This window comes from Monomorium pharaonis, chromosome 2, assembly GCF_013373865.1.
Source record: "Monomorium pharaonis isolate MP-MQ-018 chromosome 2, ASM1337386v2, whole genome shotgun sequence".
Lineage (NCBI taxonomy): Eukaryota > Metazoa > Arthropoda > Insecta > Hymenoptera > Formicidae > Monomorium > Monomorium pharaonis.
Genome location: NC_050468.1, coordinates 14,877,530 through 14,893,132, shown reverse-complemented (window position 1 = coordinate 14,893,132; position 15,603 = coordinate 14,877,530). Strand labels below are relative to the sequence as shown.

General features: G+C 33.8%; 2 protein-coding genes across 5 annotated transcripts in view; both read right to left on the bottom strand.

Moving 5' to 3' along the window:
• Positions 1-1,311: 1,311 nt before the first annotated feature.
• LOC118644547 (small proline-rich protein 2B-like) lies at positions 1,312-2,956 on the bottom strand. The gene is made up of 2 exons (XM_036283253.1): positions 1,908-2,956; positions 1,312-1,613 (listed from the first exon to the last, which is right to left on the bottom strand). The coding sequence occupies exons 1-2, from the start codon at positions 2,070-2,072 to the stop codon at positions 1,389-1,391; spliced, it is 390 nt and encodes a 129-aa protein (XP_036139146.1). The 5' UTR covers positions 2,073-2,956; the 3' UTR covers positions 1,312-1,388.
• A 612-nt stretch (positions 2,957-3,568) lies between these two features.
• The window catches only part of LOC105834320 (protein numb), a 64,200-nt gene continuing 52,165 nt past the window's right edge, over positions 3,569-15,603 (bottom strand). For 2 of the 4 annotated variants that reach the window (XM_012676713.2, XM_012676715.3), the window contains exons 3-11: positions 13,353-13,517; positions 12,867-12,938; positions 12,243-12,461; positions 10,839-11,025; positions 10,137-10,394; positions 9,839-9,859; positions 9,261-9,449; positions 8,648-9,141; positions 3,569-8,057 (exon numbers count right to left, since the gene is read on the bottom strand). In XM_012676713.2, the coding sequence (XP_012532167.1) occupies positions 7,764-8,057; positions 8,648-9,141; positions 9,261-9,449; positions 9,839-9,859; positions 10,137-10,394; positions 10,839-11,025; positions 12,243-12,461; positions 12,867-12,938; positions 13,353-13,490 (1,872 nt within the window). In that variant the 5' untranslated portion in view covers positions 13,491-13,517 and the 3' untranslated portion in view covers positions 3,569-7,763. The remainder of the gene's footprint in view (positions 8,058-8,647; positions 9,142-9,260; positions 9,450-9,838; positions 9,860-10,136; positions 10,395-10,838; positions 11,026-12,242; positions 12,462-12,866; positions 12,939-13,352; positions 13,518-15,603) is intronic. The other 2 variants (XM_012676711.3, XM_012676712.3) reach the window with 2 other exon arrangements.

Here is a 15,603-nt window from a genome sequence, read left to right as displayed (position 1 = left end):
TTTTTTTCAGTGTACCGATGACAACACATTAAACATTTATGACCTGTGATTACGTTATAACATCCAAACAGTATGTAAAGAAGTAATTTAGATGATTATCCCCAAAATTCAACACAGGGTATATAAAATATCGTGAATAACCCCTTCATATAATTTTCCATACCCCACATTTAGTCCATAACCGCCTTCTCTTCTCTATTCATTTAATTGCATAACATTTTGCACAAATTTGTTTAAAAAACTAATTTGCAAATTTATTTTAACATATTATATTTAATATTATTAGGATTTTAATTAATTATCGAGTATGCTATTTCAAGTAAAAAACATATAAAACATTTTTCAACGTATATGATATAATTTTAACAGATTAAACTTACAAAGCTGTAAGTTCCGTTAGCCAATCCTTGTATACGACGAAATAACGTTTACGTAATTGGAACAGTGTCAAACTCGAAACTTGGAGTATTAGTTGTAAAACTCATTAGCACCGGATGCCAACTAATTTTGATAGAATTTCTTGTCAAGCGATTTACTAAATGACACCTACGGTTTATGTCAAACGATTTGTACCAAACATGCTCGACGAGATGTCTCTTTGACAAATATTAAACAGTAATTAACTGCAAATGCGATGGATGCAAGAATGAATTAAATTGTTCGAATTTTGATTAATTACATGAGTTTAACTTTTTTAATTTTATATAACTTTTTAATTTCGCTTCAAAGAAATGAAAAATTGAATAAAACTAAAATAACATAATCTGTTCTTTTTATCAAAACTGTAGAAGTAGAAGTAGAAACTGTATTCAAATAATCACCAAACAGTCTTAAAAACATATAATATTTTTTTCAAAATACCTTTATTTACGGATTACAATTCAAGGTCTCAAAAATTGTAAGAAATACTTTCTACTTAAAGTTTGAGCAAAATTTTTTCATCGATTATTGTTATATTTATTATTTTATTCATCTGTTACGTCTAAAACAGTATCCGTTAAAAGTTTAACAATATTTACATAATAAAAGATTTAATGTTTTTATTTTAAAATACGCTATTTAAATTTTAATTTGAGTCACTCTCGAAGTCTCTAGCACATCGAATTTATCAACTACGAAATTTCAAAGATGATAAAAAATGTGTTTTCTTCAGTCTTATTTTTTTAAAAAATTTAACGTGATAAAATATTTTTACTTAAAGATTCGGATTAAGAATTAAAAACTATAAAAAACACCTATAATAATTAGAATAACTTTATACTTTTTTAGTGCCTAATGCAATTGAAAAAAAAACAACAATATAAATTTGATGTAAATTTGCTTTATTCTCATTAAATATAAAGTAAAAGTTTCTTTTTGATTCTGTATTAGTACGCTGTTAGATAATCCTAACAGATGTTACTAGGACATTTTGGTAAAGTAGACCAGTAACAAGGATAACAGCTCGATCCTTCGTTCGTGTTTCGAATGCAAAATCGAACACAAGAGGATGGTGGTAATATTTTCGGTGCTGACGGGCAGTAATATGATTTTGGAGCTGATGGTTGTGAGCAAGGTCCAGCGATGCATATAGTAGGTGGTAATGGCAAGGGTTCTGGTTTTCTTTTACACGTCTACAAATGTAGATTTTTATATTACAATACTACTATAATCTCTTTATATGTATCTATATAATGCATTTTTTATTGGAATAAATTTGTCATTACATCATACTATGATTAAAATTATAGAAGAAAAGTTATTTGCTTTGATCTTATATTTCTTGCTCTGTATTGAATTAATTTTTTTTATTTGAAATTTATTTATTCGTGTGGATATCTAAATCTTTCGAGGTAATCATGTAAATATATGAATTATGCGCTAAATTACAATTTACTTATCTTAAAATAATTAAATCTATTTTATACCAATGGTGGACATGAAGATAGATCATGATAATATGTAGGAAGTCTTGGTTCAAGAGGTAATAAACAGCCGTTGTCTGGACAATAAAATGGTGGCGGTTTGCAGTGATAACACGGTGGGGGCAATGTACTTGATTGTTTCTTCTTGTTATTAGTATAGCAAGACATTCTTCTTATTAACTTGAAAATTTTAAATGTTATTTTTTATCAAAATTGCTAAATATTTGTTTAATCAATTAACAATCTTTTGTTTGAGAAACCGATGTATTTTTTTTTTCCATAATATACTCTGTGTACATATTATGCCAATACATTTTTTAATGTGGTTTTTAAATAATTTTTTTATTTTGACAATTAAGATTACCTTCATACTTTCATTAAATTAGTCATTACGTTAAAACTTTTTGTATACCATATTTTTTATCTTTTCTAAGTAACGACTTTTCTAAGTAAATTCTCATCACTTGCAGTAATTATTAATTGATAAAACTACGTATATAATTATGTTGACTTTTTAAAACTGGTTTACCAGTACAGTCAAACCATTTGAGACAAGTTGCTTTTTTTTCAGACGGTTTTTCAGGAAAACAACAACACGGTATGGCAGGAAAATAACAAGGCAAATAAGAGAGATTCTATAAAAATAAATATCAAAAATTTTCTAAGTCTTTCTTTAATTTTTCTTAATTTGTTATTTACGTAATCTTAGTTTATTTTCAAAGATTATCTAAGTATATAAAGCAAAAATGTTAAAGATTTTATGCAGTTATTGATTTGCTTAATATAAAATGTATAAGAATTATTTCATGTAACATACCTGTCACAAGCATATGTAAGCTTGAATTGAATGGCAGATCCATTGGGACGAGGTGATACGTCAAATAAATATTTCGGACATGCATAATCAATACGGGGTAATTTTGGGGAACATCGCGAAGCAACACTATACAGAAGGTCATCTCAGTTTCTGACCTTTTAAAAATAGTCGAGAATAATTATTTTGCGCGCGCGCGCGCGCGCGCGTGTGTGTGTGTGTGTGTGTGTGTGTGTGCGAGCGCAATATAATATAAAATAAAAAGTTTTATTGTGTAGACTAGAATTTTCTGCATAAAATATATCGATTTTGTTAATAAATATAGATGTAAAAGAAATTATAATAATATTATTATTTAAAAATACTACTTGTTTCGTAATAAATTTATATCTAAATAATTTTTAATCGTATTAAAATTATTTAGATAACAGTATAAAAAAGGATGCTTTAAACAGGAAATGCTCTACATGACTTTTAGATGCATTACATATATAATTTATTTATTAAAGATTATATTTAAGATATAAACTGCTAGTTTGTATCTGTATTTTACTGTATTATAAATTACAATTAAAGTGCAGCTATTAATAATAATAGATAATAATCGATTACTAAATCAAGTATATTCTGCAATCAAAGTCTAACTTTTCAAATTTCTTTATACAATAAACAGCATCAAGAAACAAAAATCTTTAAAAAAAAATAAAACTCGCACAACTAAAAAAAATTACTTCTTCTTTTTGTGTGATATTAATATAAAAATAAATATTGTGTCAAGGAAATGGAAAGAGATCTCTCGCATCTCTCGTTGGAAAAGTGCATATTTTATGAAAAAAAGTAACAAAAGACATGTGTTCATAATCACAACAGATATTATATAATAAACCGTATTTTTACAGTGGCAGATACAATGTAAAATGAACAAGGATACTTTTACGAAATATACACGCATTAAGTCGCATGTTGATCCAGGAATCGACCGGCGATACTATGTACAACACAACCACGTAAGCGCGATGTACCATCCAACTGGCAGGCAACGCGGTTGCACTTTTGAATTTGGCACGCGGTGCATCTATTCGTCTATGGGTGCGCGATCCACTTGACGCTGCCAAATGCTTCGAAGCATTTGATTGATCAATCAGAACAAAGAATCTTACAAATTGGACAATCAAAGAATATTTCGAAGCGTTTGTGACATCAAATAGATTGCACCCTATATCTTTGTCCCAGTGTCTCTTTCTGTCTCTCTCTCTCTCTCTCTCTCTCTCTTTCTCTCTTCTTTTTCTCTCTATATAAGTACATGTATATGTGTTTGTATGCCACTGTGTATGTTATCGTTTCTTTAAATGCACTCGCCTGCTTCAGTCAAACGAGACACCGGAACGCGTCTTGGCTAATCCCCATGCTTCCCGGGAAGGAGAAGAAGACGTCTAAACAGAAACAATACCCGTCAATTGCATCGATTAAAAAGTTATAAAAAAGAATTCAGCATTTGAATAAATTACAGACGTCGTAGATATGGCGATCAGCCAAGACGCCGCTATCGCTTCTCCTCGATCCTAGTCAAATAAACCGTTGTAAATTAGCGTACATCGACTAAGAAACATAAAAAGAAAACAATAAGTACGTGATAATGTTATAACGAATCATTATGCTGCGCTATGTACAAGTTTCTTTTTCGCACGCTTCCTCGGAAAATGTACGAAAATTGAGTGGAAAAACGGAAGAAATGTCAGTCCGAAGAAAATAAAAACGATAAAAGTTACAAAGACAAATAAAGAATAAGACATCGACAATGTGCGTCGATTAGCAACGGTCTCGCTAACAACGATCTACATGTGTTAATATTTAAGTACATTGATTAAACGACATGTTCATAAGTACCATAATAAGTACCTAAGCGATCGCTCCCTGTGCTGCTTTACAATTATTAGTTTAACTTCCTTCGCTTAACATTGTTCCTCCTTGTTTACCTTTTGATTTTCGGGACGGACGGAAGGTGGCTCGAAAAACCAAGTCCATTTTTGCCGAACAACTCGCAATGATGACGGCGATTTTTCTATCGCGGAAATTGTTCGTTCAACAACTCTCTCTGCCAATGGAGATTTTTTTTAAATCGATTATCCGATTTAATCTATTACAATCGAAGCAATAATACTTTCAACATTCTACTTGTATGGAAAAATATTGCTGTATGCTTCGATGTGATTAAATAAATTACGTTCGATGCGATTTAACAGCGTCGACACAAACACGACCAAAACGATGCTGCGTAAATAAATTTATAATATTGCGAAGGTATTTACATATTCATATATTAGAATTACTACACGTGACAATCTATTACTCTTAAAAATAATGCAATCAGGACCATCACCAAACGTATAATTTACATAACTTATAATTTATAATTTACAATTCTTTATGTTTAATTTATAATTTACAAATGAGCTGCAGATCTTACACGATGCAGAGTCGTAGCATCATCGTCTCCTACATAGTTTATAAAATTATAAAATACTATTATTATAATGATATATTTCTATTATTCGCTTCGATTGAACTTTATATAGGAAGAATTCCTTTCGCCTCATTGCTGAGTCGCCGGCTTAATGAATGACACACGCTCTCTTTCTCTCTCTCTCTCTCTCTCTCTCTCTCTCTCTCTCTCTCTCTCTCTCTCTCTCTCTCTCTCTCTCTCTCTCTCTTTCTCTGCAATTTTTCCACACTCTCCATACTGTCGCGTTTTTAAATAACTAATCTATATACAATGCATACATACACGCCTCAGTTATCCCTCTCGTAATATCTCCCTTGGCCTTCCTCGACGTTTACCCTCGATCCGTTTCGAAAAACCGAAAGTGCAGCGGTTAACTTGAAAGACAGAAAGCTGCGAGGCGCAATACTGATATCTCACGGGATACTATCAATTACTACACGGGACTGAGGAAACTCCTTCGCTCGCTACGACGCACGTAGCTGAGCGCGTTCGGATCGTAGATATGAACTCACACTCGAGGATCGGCTCAACAAGCGATTTTCACAACAATGTTAACAGAACGGAAGCACCGTCTAGACTCTCTCGAGACAAATTGTTTCGCGAGCGTCGTTCTCGTGCGAGAATTTCTACGCGCTCCGTCATACCCGCTCCTCGGTCCTCATGATAAATGCAACACGATCGTATGTATAATAGACAACGATAGTGTAAGACATATCTCTCCGCTAGTTTTTAATAGCTAATCTTAAATTAATTTATGGGGCGTTTTTTTCTCTTTTGCCGGCTATACGGGACGATACAGTCTGTGGTACCCAAACTCACGATCACTCATTCTGTACTACCACGCGGCACGATGACTTTGAGCAAGTTACTCACGATGCATAATCCGTTCGACCCTGGCCGCTTAAGTACTGGCCACTTCACGTCAATATCACAGTCTCCCGTGGATGTTAAACCCCTTTTATCCCCTGCCACGTCTACGTTCGATAGGAACGTGTCTATCCGAACACGCTTGTCTGAGTCTGGCAAGCTTGCCGGAAATGCAAGTCCCCTTCCTGTGGAAGGTATGGTCACCTCACTTCGTGATTCAGGTCACAATACGACCACGAAGTGGCAATTACTCTATATACTTTTCCCTTCTTTTTTGAAAAAAATAACAGTAAGGGTGCAGCGTAATCTTGAGTGCGTACAATTTCGTTTTTCATGCAGAACGACGATAATCGCTCGGTTCGAGCCTAACTCTACTCAAGATAATTAGGATATCCAGTTACGATATCGCGTGATAGACATTTAAGTGTAAGATATTATCCGTATCGTCGGAAAACTCCGCTTATACGCGTATTTCACGACTTCTATTGCTTCTACTTAATCGGCTGTTAGCCTGTTATTATTGGTGCGTGAATCTTTGCGTCTGCCGTCACGTCACCCGAGTATCTGCTTATGCATATAATGCGTGTTTTATTTTTATTCTTACTGAGGTCGTTAAGGCTGTGCGCGTATATACTTATCTATCTATTAAGTATATTTTACGCTGATATCTTTGTGCTGGTTCAGTTCGCTGCTACCGTCGTTGCTACTAAGCGCCAAAAAGAATTACCGCGCTCCTTCGTTCCAGCGTCTTGAAGGATCTTGCGATAAACTTACTAAGGTTGCGATTAAAAAATTTCTGAACTGATATATTGTGAAATAAGAACCAATGGCAACAGTACAGAAATGAAGTAGAGAGGTCATAGATGTAATCTTATGAATTAATATACCAAGTCGAGTAATGCTGCAATTGAGCGTAGCACTGTTCGTAGTTTTATTTGACAATCTAGATGCCCGTTTGCAAATGCAATAAATGCAAAATTGAGGAAAGACGCATGCATCAAATTTTTTATGTAAAAACATCTCCGAAATCGATCAAATATTTCATCGAGTTATCGTGAACTTATCGTCATATCGATCAATTTGTTTGTGAAGATCGCAAGAAAACGATTGCTTGATCTTGATTTTTTGAACATTTTTTAGAAGTTGAGCTTGTTATTAAATTATTGTCGTTTCTTGTCTTCAAGCGATTTCTATTTGTGTTTAAAACATTATGCCACTTGGAAATTTTTTTTTCTCCTATTCTGTCCCCAAAAACTTAAAATATTTGGTAGTTTTCAGATTTCTATCTTCAGTTTCATATAAAATTTACATGAGCGTCACTTTTTTATCCATCGTCACAATCGCAGACAGGTATTTGGATCATAGAACAAAAATGCGAGCAATAAAACACTCAATAATTACAATATTGTATCACTGGTATACTGATTCAGGAGACTAACTGCTGACATTGCATCTTCGTACTATCACTGTTGCACAACTCGCAGCATTAGATAGTTCAGAAACTTTTTGATTGCATACTTTCTACCCATCTGGGAACTTAACGGCGATCGGGTCGAAGACACGCGGCTCACGTGTAATACTTTCGATCGTGTGCAATATCGGAGGGTGGGCGGACGTGTAGCCGCTATGTGCTAGAGTGGAAATACTTGGCGACATTGTTAATAAACTCCTGACGCTACAACTGCACTTGGAATGCCTGGGTCGCGTTCGGCATAATGAAGGGATTTGTCGTAGTTGACTGCTGCATATTTCTGGAAGCAATTTCCGCCCATTCGACGTCAAAGGGATCAGAGGGACCTCTGGAAGTCAGACTCATCGCAGCTGAACCAAGCGAGTGCGCCCTCGTATGAAGAGGAGGCGCTCGCCGAGGACTAACACTTGCCTGCGTTGGCGCAGGCACAGAGCCAGTTATGCTACCCAACCATTGTTCTGGTTTTGGCAAACCAGCTGCCGTGGGAAGTGGTTGTACCTGTTGAATAGAAAAACTTGTGAAAGATCTCAAGCTTACATTTAAATTTATATTTGATACAAAAAGCAATCAAAGAATACATTTTGTATTGGTGCAGTGACAAATAAAGTCAAAAGTAAAGAATAAAGTCAAAAGTGAAAAAAACAAAAATCAATTAAATTTTAGAAATAAAAATTAAAACGTTTTCTAATTCAAAGATCATATACTGTATTTCTAAGTACTCAAAAATTATATATTATATTTCAATTTCAAGTTTTTTTATTCAAAATATAGATATAATATATTTATATAGAAATATTTGTATAAATTTTTATTCACATTTTAAATAATTTGAATAAGAAATTTTATTATAAAATGTGTAATATTTTCAATATTACGTACATATTTATAAAATAAAACTATATATAAAACTTATTATATAAAATATTGGTTGATTAGTTATTTTAAAAAGTACGATACAAAAAGTTTTTTATAATTACAAGAGCACACTTGATTTCTATTTAATCTTGCTAATATAAATTTAACAGAACTTCAAAATTTTGCCAAAAAGAATAAGAACTTATTTATGTACTATAATAAATTTAACTTACTAAAGCCGTCGGAATTCCACTTGTCGATGAGACTTGAGCAACGTCAGTCGAGATTGGTACCGTCGGTGTAACAGATGCTGTGCTGGTGCTAGGAGAACTTGTTCTTGGAGTCACGGAATTCATTGGGATCGGCGATCTGTTCACAGCCGGCGTAGACGTATTTCCTAAAGAGGATGTAGAAGTCGTGCTGAAAGCAGGGCTTGCTGCCGACGGCGGCGTGCCGAAGGCACCTACGCTAGAGGAAACAGGTGCCGGTGTGCTCATAACGACTGGAGTGGGCGCGTTCGTCTTTGGAAGAACGGGACTCAAGTTGCTCGCCTTGAGAAGTGGCGTGAGCCTATGATTTGACGCGAGAACAGGGGATGCTGACTCTTGCCAACTGGACCCGACATGATTTAGATTGCTGAGCTCTTCGTTCTTATTGTTGTTGTCGTTGTTATTAATATTGGGACCATTCTGCAGTTTTATCTCGTCCAACGAATTGCTACTCGTTACTGAAAGGACACAAATTAATTTTTGAAAAATTATGCAAAATATAAATATATTTTTAAAGACTGTCCGATTACTGAGAATGAAACGAATAACTTCCACAATTTCATTGAAAAAGTCATACCTGGAGGAGGGGTAGTGGTGGTGGTACTGGTGAAAAGCTTCTTTGCGACGGAGCTTGTAGTAGGCTGGGACGACGGCATTGGTCCGAAGTCATCGCTGCTTGAGAGCAGAGAAAGCCCTTGAGAAAGCTGCTGACACATTGCGGAGACACTGTCATGATCACCGGGAAATATTTCTGGTATTGGACTCACTGCGAAGAAATAGAAAATATCAATATATTTAGTACAGCTTAAATTTTGAGATGTGAGTACTAGAACGCATTCTACAAGTGGCATGCTACAGGACGCCTAAATATAATTGGATAGTAGTTTGGAGGAGGAGGGAATGACAGTATAAAGTGAGAGTATACAGAATGATGAATACACGATGTGAGTTGAATATTTTTTCAAGCACAACAAGAAGTACATGGGGGTGGATGAAATTTACAAGGAATTCTAGCTACACGCTCACGGTGTCGTGATATCGGTTCATGTCTGTCAATCATACGGAGAACCGTGTGTATCATGAAAACGGATTTATTTAAGGGTACATCGAGGAGCACAAGCAACAATGAAGATTAACAGAATAAGGAGTAATGACCTTCGTCATATCCTTCGAATTCTGTTGTAAGACAAAGAAGTATATTGTTATTTAATAATCAGATTGATTGAAATTAACAGCATCCTACGCAGCACACTTTGTCTGTAGAATGTTGTATAGATGTCGTAATGTCTATGCAACGTCCCTCAGATGAAGTGAACTGTATGGGATATAATCACAGTATCGTATATTGTAGCCTAAATGTAGCTTATTTTCTCACTTGTTAATAGAGAGAGTCAAGTTATAATAAGATTAAAAAATAAAACAAAACTAACAACACAGGGCCGCACATACTCACCTGGGGGCTTTGGAGGTACATTGTGCAAATGAGCTGAAGGCATTCGCGCCAAATCCGTTGGCTCGAGACTGTGACTACGCGTGCGTTCTAGGGTACTAGGAAGATCGTTGACTCGTAGACTGAGTTGTCTTTTAAATGGTGATGCTTGACTTAGCTGTGAAAAACCCCGAAAAGAACCTTGCCGCTCCAACATAGACAAGGTAGCGTGTGGCCTTTCAATTGCAAAGGGATTATACACCTGCCTGACCGGAGGAATTTCTGAAACATAAATATTCCGTATAGTAAAATATAAGTAAATATTGCAATAATAAATAGTATTTTTTTAATAAGAATTTTTAGGCACGTAACTTAGAACATATAAACATGGAAGGGCGATGCCTATTGTTTTCGACAGAAGAAACATATTCAGGGGAAGTGAGAAAGATCTAGTTGCCTCTCTCGTGGATGCTTGTATAACATGCATGCACACTTTCGAGCAATAACTCACAAAAGAGAAGCAATTATGATTTTTGCTCTTACAAGAGAGAGGCAACTGATGTTCTTTCTCACTTACTCCGGACACATTTCAGCCTCCTGTTCCCCTTCCATGTCTATATGTTCTAAGACATATAATATTCAGTTTTTCACAGATATCTTATTTATTAAATCATTAATTGCAGTAATGAAAAAGGATATTTGTAAATAGTACTAGACGCAACTCACCTGCTGCACGATCACGTGCTTCTTGTAATCGCTCCGCGAGATTCGGTTGCCTAAAGCTGCCGCTTCTCGTAAAGATAGAAGTCTTCGAATCAAAAGTCATTGTAACTCCGCATTCTTTGTCCCGTCGTTGCTTTCTCTCTAGACATGCGGCGAAGGCGCAGCCCACTGCATGACTCAATCTTTCTCCCTTGATAGTAAATAATTAGAAATAAATTCATTAAGAAGAGATTCTCATTATTCATGCAATAATTGTTTACAAACTAATGTGTAAGCAAAATAAGATTGATATATGATAAATGCATAGAAGCCCCTATTAAAGATGTCTTAAATACCTTTATATGATTTTTCAAATTTTTTATCAAGATGTTTTTGAATTTTAATATAATTTTAAAACATTTCAAAACATTTCTCAGATATTTTTAGATAAATTAAAACTCTTTTCAGTAGTTGTAGAAAAATCGAAAGAAATTTTTATAAGCTTTGAAGAGATAAAGTATCTAAAATTTTATAATCTGGACAATATTATATATCGTAGTGAGCTCTCGAGGCCTATGTGGTATTTTTTATTATGTCTTAAAAACACAGCTGTCATGGTTAAACATTTTAGCTAACAATTCTTAAATCTAAAGAAATTTTTCTCTCTGTGTATATACTATTCTTATTAAGATCCTTATTAAGACCTTTATTAAGATCTTTATTAAAGTCATATTAATTCCATATTAATACAACTTATTCAAATTTAATTAAATTCTATAAATTGGACTTAATAAAGTCTTATTAAATTTACTAATTGTTAATAAAAACTTTATATAAAACTAGAAAAATTGCTATCATGACCACATATCTTGCTTCATTTTTATAAGGGCTACATATATAGCTTTATATGACTTTCTTATTAAGTTCTCATACAAATTTTATAAAATTTTTATTAAATTTCTTATTTAGAACATATTAATTTTTTCTTCACGGGTAATCCATTACTACTATTAATAACAGTAATGTATTACTTATCTAAAATAACGTTTCTAATCCTGAAACTAATGTTATTAATTTATTTTTAAGATTAAAAATAAACACAGGTTAAAAATATAAACACGTTTTATGTCGTGTTGTAAACACGAAGATATATGCAAATTTCAATAGCGATATGTAACGATTATACAGTATTTCGATAAATCTATTAACAATTAGGAGCGCATTAAAATTTAAATGTGCATCTCATATTTAGTTCATATCTCATATTAGTTTTTAATTTACATATTGATTTTTATATATTATCACCATCTGCTGAGTAAGTTCGCAATTTCAATGTTAATAAATTAATTCTTTATCAACCGAGTAAAACATCCCTTGTATTTGAGGGTATTTTCATATTGAAATTGGACAAAAAGGCATCTAACTTACCGATTCTTTTAATGCTAAAAATCCGTGGCACATCCACCGCCTCGTTGTACCATCTCTACAGATGTAACTGAATCCCTTCTCGTGATTCCTATCCGGCGCGCAAAATGATACCTTTTCAATTGTCTGATCGACAATTAACCCCTTTGTTTCGTCCTCGACAACACGCAATCCATCACCGGATACGTGAAGTATCGCCCTCACCGGTCTTCGTCTTGAGTTCTGAAAATTCAGTCACGAATTAACTCGGTTGTCCGAATTGCCCTTTGACCTTTACTCCGATTTATTTCCAGGCCGCTTTGGTGTCAATGTCGACTCTTTATACGTAACTCGTGCTAAATATAGCCGAGGCGAAAGACTTGAATGTGGCGCGCATAACTTTTGCATGGCTTAAAAACTTTCTACGGAACTTCTTGGATATTGAAATGAAAAGTATCTCATGAAAAGCTGGCCAGTTCTCTACAAATATTTCTTTTTATTATATAGATAAAAAAATACAATTAATAAATAAAATGTATAACTCTGTGCGCCAAAAGCAGATAGTTAATTATGAAAATTGACGTTGTTAACCAATCCTTAAAAAATTAAAAAATAATTTTAAGAAATATTTAATATTAAAATACCTACTCGGAGAACTTTAAGGGCTTCCTCGCAAACTTGCATACCCCTTGAGTCGAAGACCTCAACACATCCCAGGTACTACAAAAGATTAGTTAAATTATTCAATTATCCAAAGTTAAAGCTTTATCAAATTTTTGTTAGGAGAATTAATATTTAACTTTATTTATATTAAATTAATATAACCACATAAACTATAAAAATATTTCTATAAATTGTATATTCTTAACAACAATTTAGAAAACTAAATCAATTATTTAAACTTAAATCAATTAATATCAATAAATCTATTAAATAATATAAATTATTTCACGGAAGGAAAAATTTTCTGTCACTGTTATCTGAGAATCAATCAATAATTTACATTAAAAAATAATAATAATAAATGATGAATGTAATGTCACCCATAACACTGGCTAAATAGCGCAAAATAATTTTTAATCTATCTTAATAAATCCTTTAATTGATATATTTATTTTTAACTTTTATGCTTACCTTAACGTGAAAAGCGCACGTAGCTGAACGAACTGCACTTTCATCCGCTTGCCATTGGTGAGGCTTGCTAGACTCGGGCACATGAGGGTCTTTCCGCCGGCGGAAGCTGTCCCGGAAGCTTCGTCGAAGCCGATCCATTCTTTTCCCCGGCGACCTCTCGCGCTTCTATAACAACAAAACGTAAAAACACGATTTACTTCCTGCGATTTGAGTAACAGTTCAAGCGGCATTAACGAAGGTTTCTCCCTCGAATGTGACGAAGGGTCAACTGTCCATGACAGATAAATAGGGTTATTTGATGACAACTTTTTTAAATGTAAAAAATAAAAATTGCAAGTATTAATCGCATAAATTATCTATAATATTGGTACCAGACAACGTGAGAAAAAAATGTTTACTAACATGATTTATTGGTAAAAAATTAGGTCAACATTGGTATACGTTGAGAATATTGAGTCAATATCGCCAATAAATTATGCTAAGAATATTATTGTCCTAACATAAAGTTTTAATATCCTCCCATATAACAGCATGTATTGTTACTAGCATATTGCTTGCTAGAATATCATGCGTTGCTTTCAGAATAGCAGTAACTGAGTTCGCATTTGTTGGCTAATTGATTTACGAAATTCCCCTCCCCGATATAATAATTTTGAATAGCAACTTGCCAGCTTTGAAATAATCGACAATATAACAGCATTGTGTGATCCTATCAATTATTATGACAACATAACGGCAACAATACCAATTTTGATGATCATATTGCCGATAACGTGAGATATTAGCATATCGAAATCGTTAAAAATAAATACAAAGTAAGTTGCCAATATTATAAGCATAGATTTCTACGCTTTCTTGAAGCAGTTAATTTAGATACAAATGTTAATACCCATATAACAAAAAAGCTTTCTCAAAGATATCTGACAGAAGATATCTTTCAGAAAACTTTCTAAAAGATGTGTGCTGTGTGGATAATGCCAATAATTGTATCACCTGTAAACGCATTGTCAAAATTGTAAGTAATTAAAGATCAAGTCAGTAGGGAAATCTCGAAATGGGATCAAAGCGGTAAACACGATGTCCACAAGGAAAGACGTTTCTGTCAGTCGAAATTATTTTCCGGATAAAGTCCAACGTCGACAATGTAATCAGTCAAGGCAAAGCCGCGGGCGAATTCTCAAAGGACACGTCCAGGATCCTCCCAATGGATCGTTAAAAGCAAAGCTTGAGAAAATGTCCGATGCGGCCACTGTCTGGCAACCGTTGCATCGAATCGCTAACTTGACAAAGCCCTGTGATCGAATCTTGAGACCCGTTCCCAAAGAATCCTTTATATCGGAACCCTCCTTTATATCGGGTCTCCCCTAATGCCGACCGCGGATCTACCCTCCGAATTGGCGGCACCCCTAGAGCTAGTCGACGGATTGAGAACGGAGACACACTAAGAAGGCCTTTCGCGCTCACGGTCTACGTTTCTCCCCCTTCGTCATCGACATCTCCCTCTGTCGTGCTCTTCGTTTCACAATCTGACTTTGCAAGGTTAATTAATCGGTTATGTCACTTAAGTGGATATATCGTGACTTTTCGGATTCTTATGTTATTCACAAATATTTATAATAAAATAATAGAATTACAAATTTATACACTTAAAAATACAGATTACATTAAGACCATAAACGCTTATCTTTCAAATTGATAGAACTTTTTCTAAAATTCTAACAGAATTTTAAAAAACCATTGAGTAAAATAGATTAATCGTAAGATAGATCAATCGTGTTATATCACAATTTAAAATACCTTTTTTCTACTTTTTTTGTGAGTGTATACGGAGTACACACTCAAGCAAATTGCGGTTATATCGAATTAACTCATGCACATGTATGTATATTTGCACGAGTTTCTGTTCTGGATAGTTCATAGACTGACGTTGAAAGATTAGCTTAATTATCTGCTTACAGATGCTTTTGACGCATCGTAATACTTACATTAATACAGAATAAATTAATCTGCCTTCAACAATAAATGCTTGTACAAATTTTGAACTAAATTTTCTTTTGCAATAACTAAATTGAATTTCTTTGTTTATTGCAATTATTTAATTTTAACATTAAGTATTTTTATAAATTCGCAAACTATATATTATAATCAAATTCTCTTTAGAGTAACGTAGGAATTTCAATATCTACTTTTTCAGAAAACTTTTATTACATACGTAATTAATATTAAATATTACGTATATAGTATTGGAAAC

Coding starts and splice junctions, on each gene's coding strand:
- LOC118644547 (XM_036283253.1), bottom strand. CDS start 2,072: ATGTCTTGCTATACTAATAACAAGAAGAAACAATCAAGTACATTGCCC. Junction 1,614..1,907: donor TATCTTCATGTCCACCATTG/GTATAAAATAGA, acceptor CTACATTTGTAG/ACGTGTAAAAGAAAACCAGA.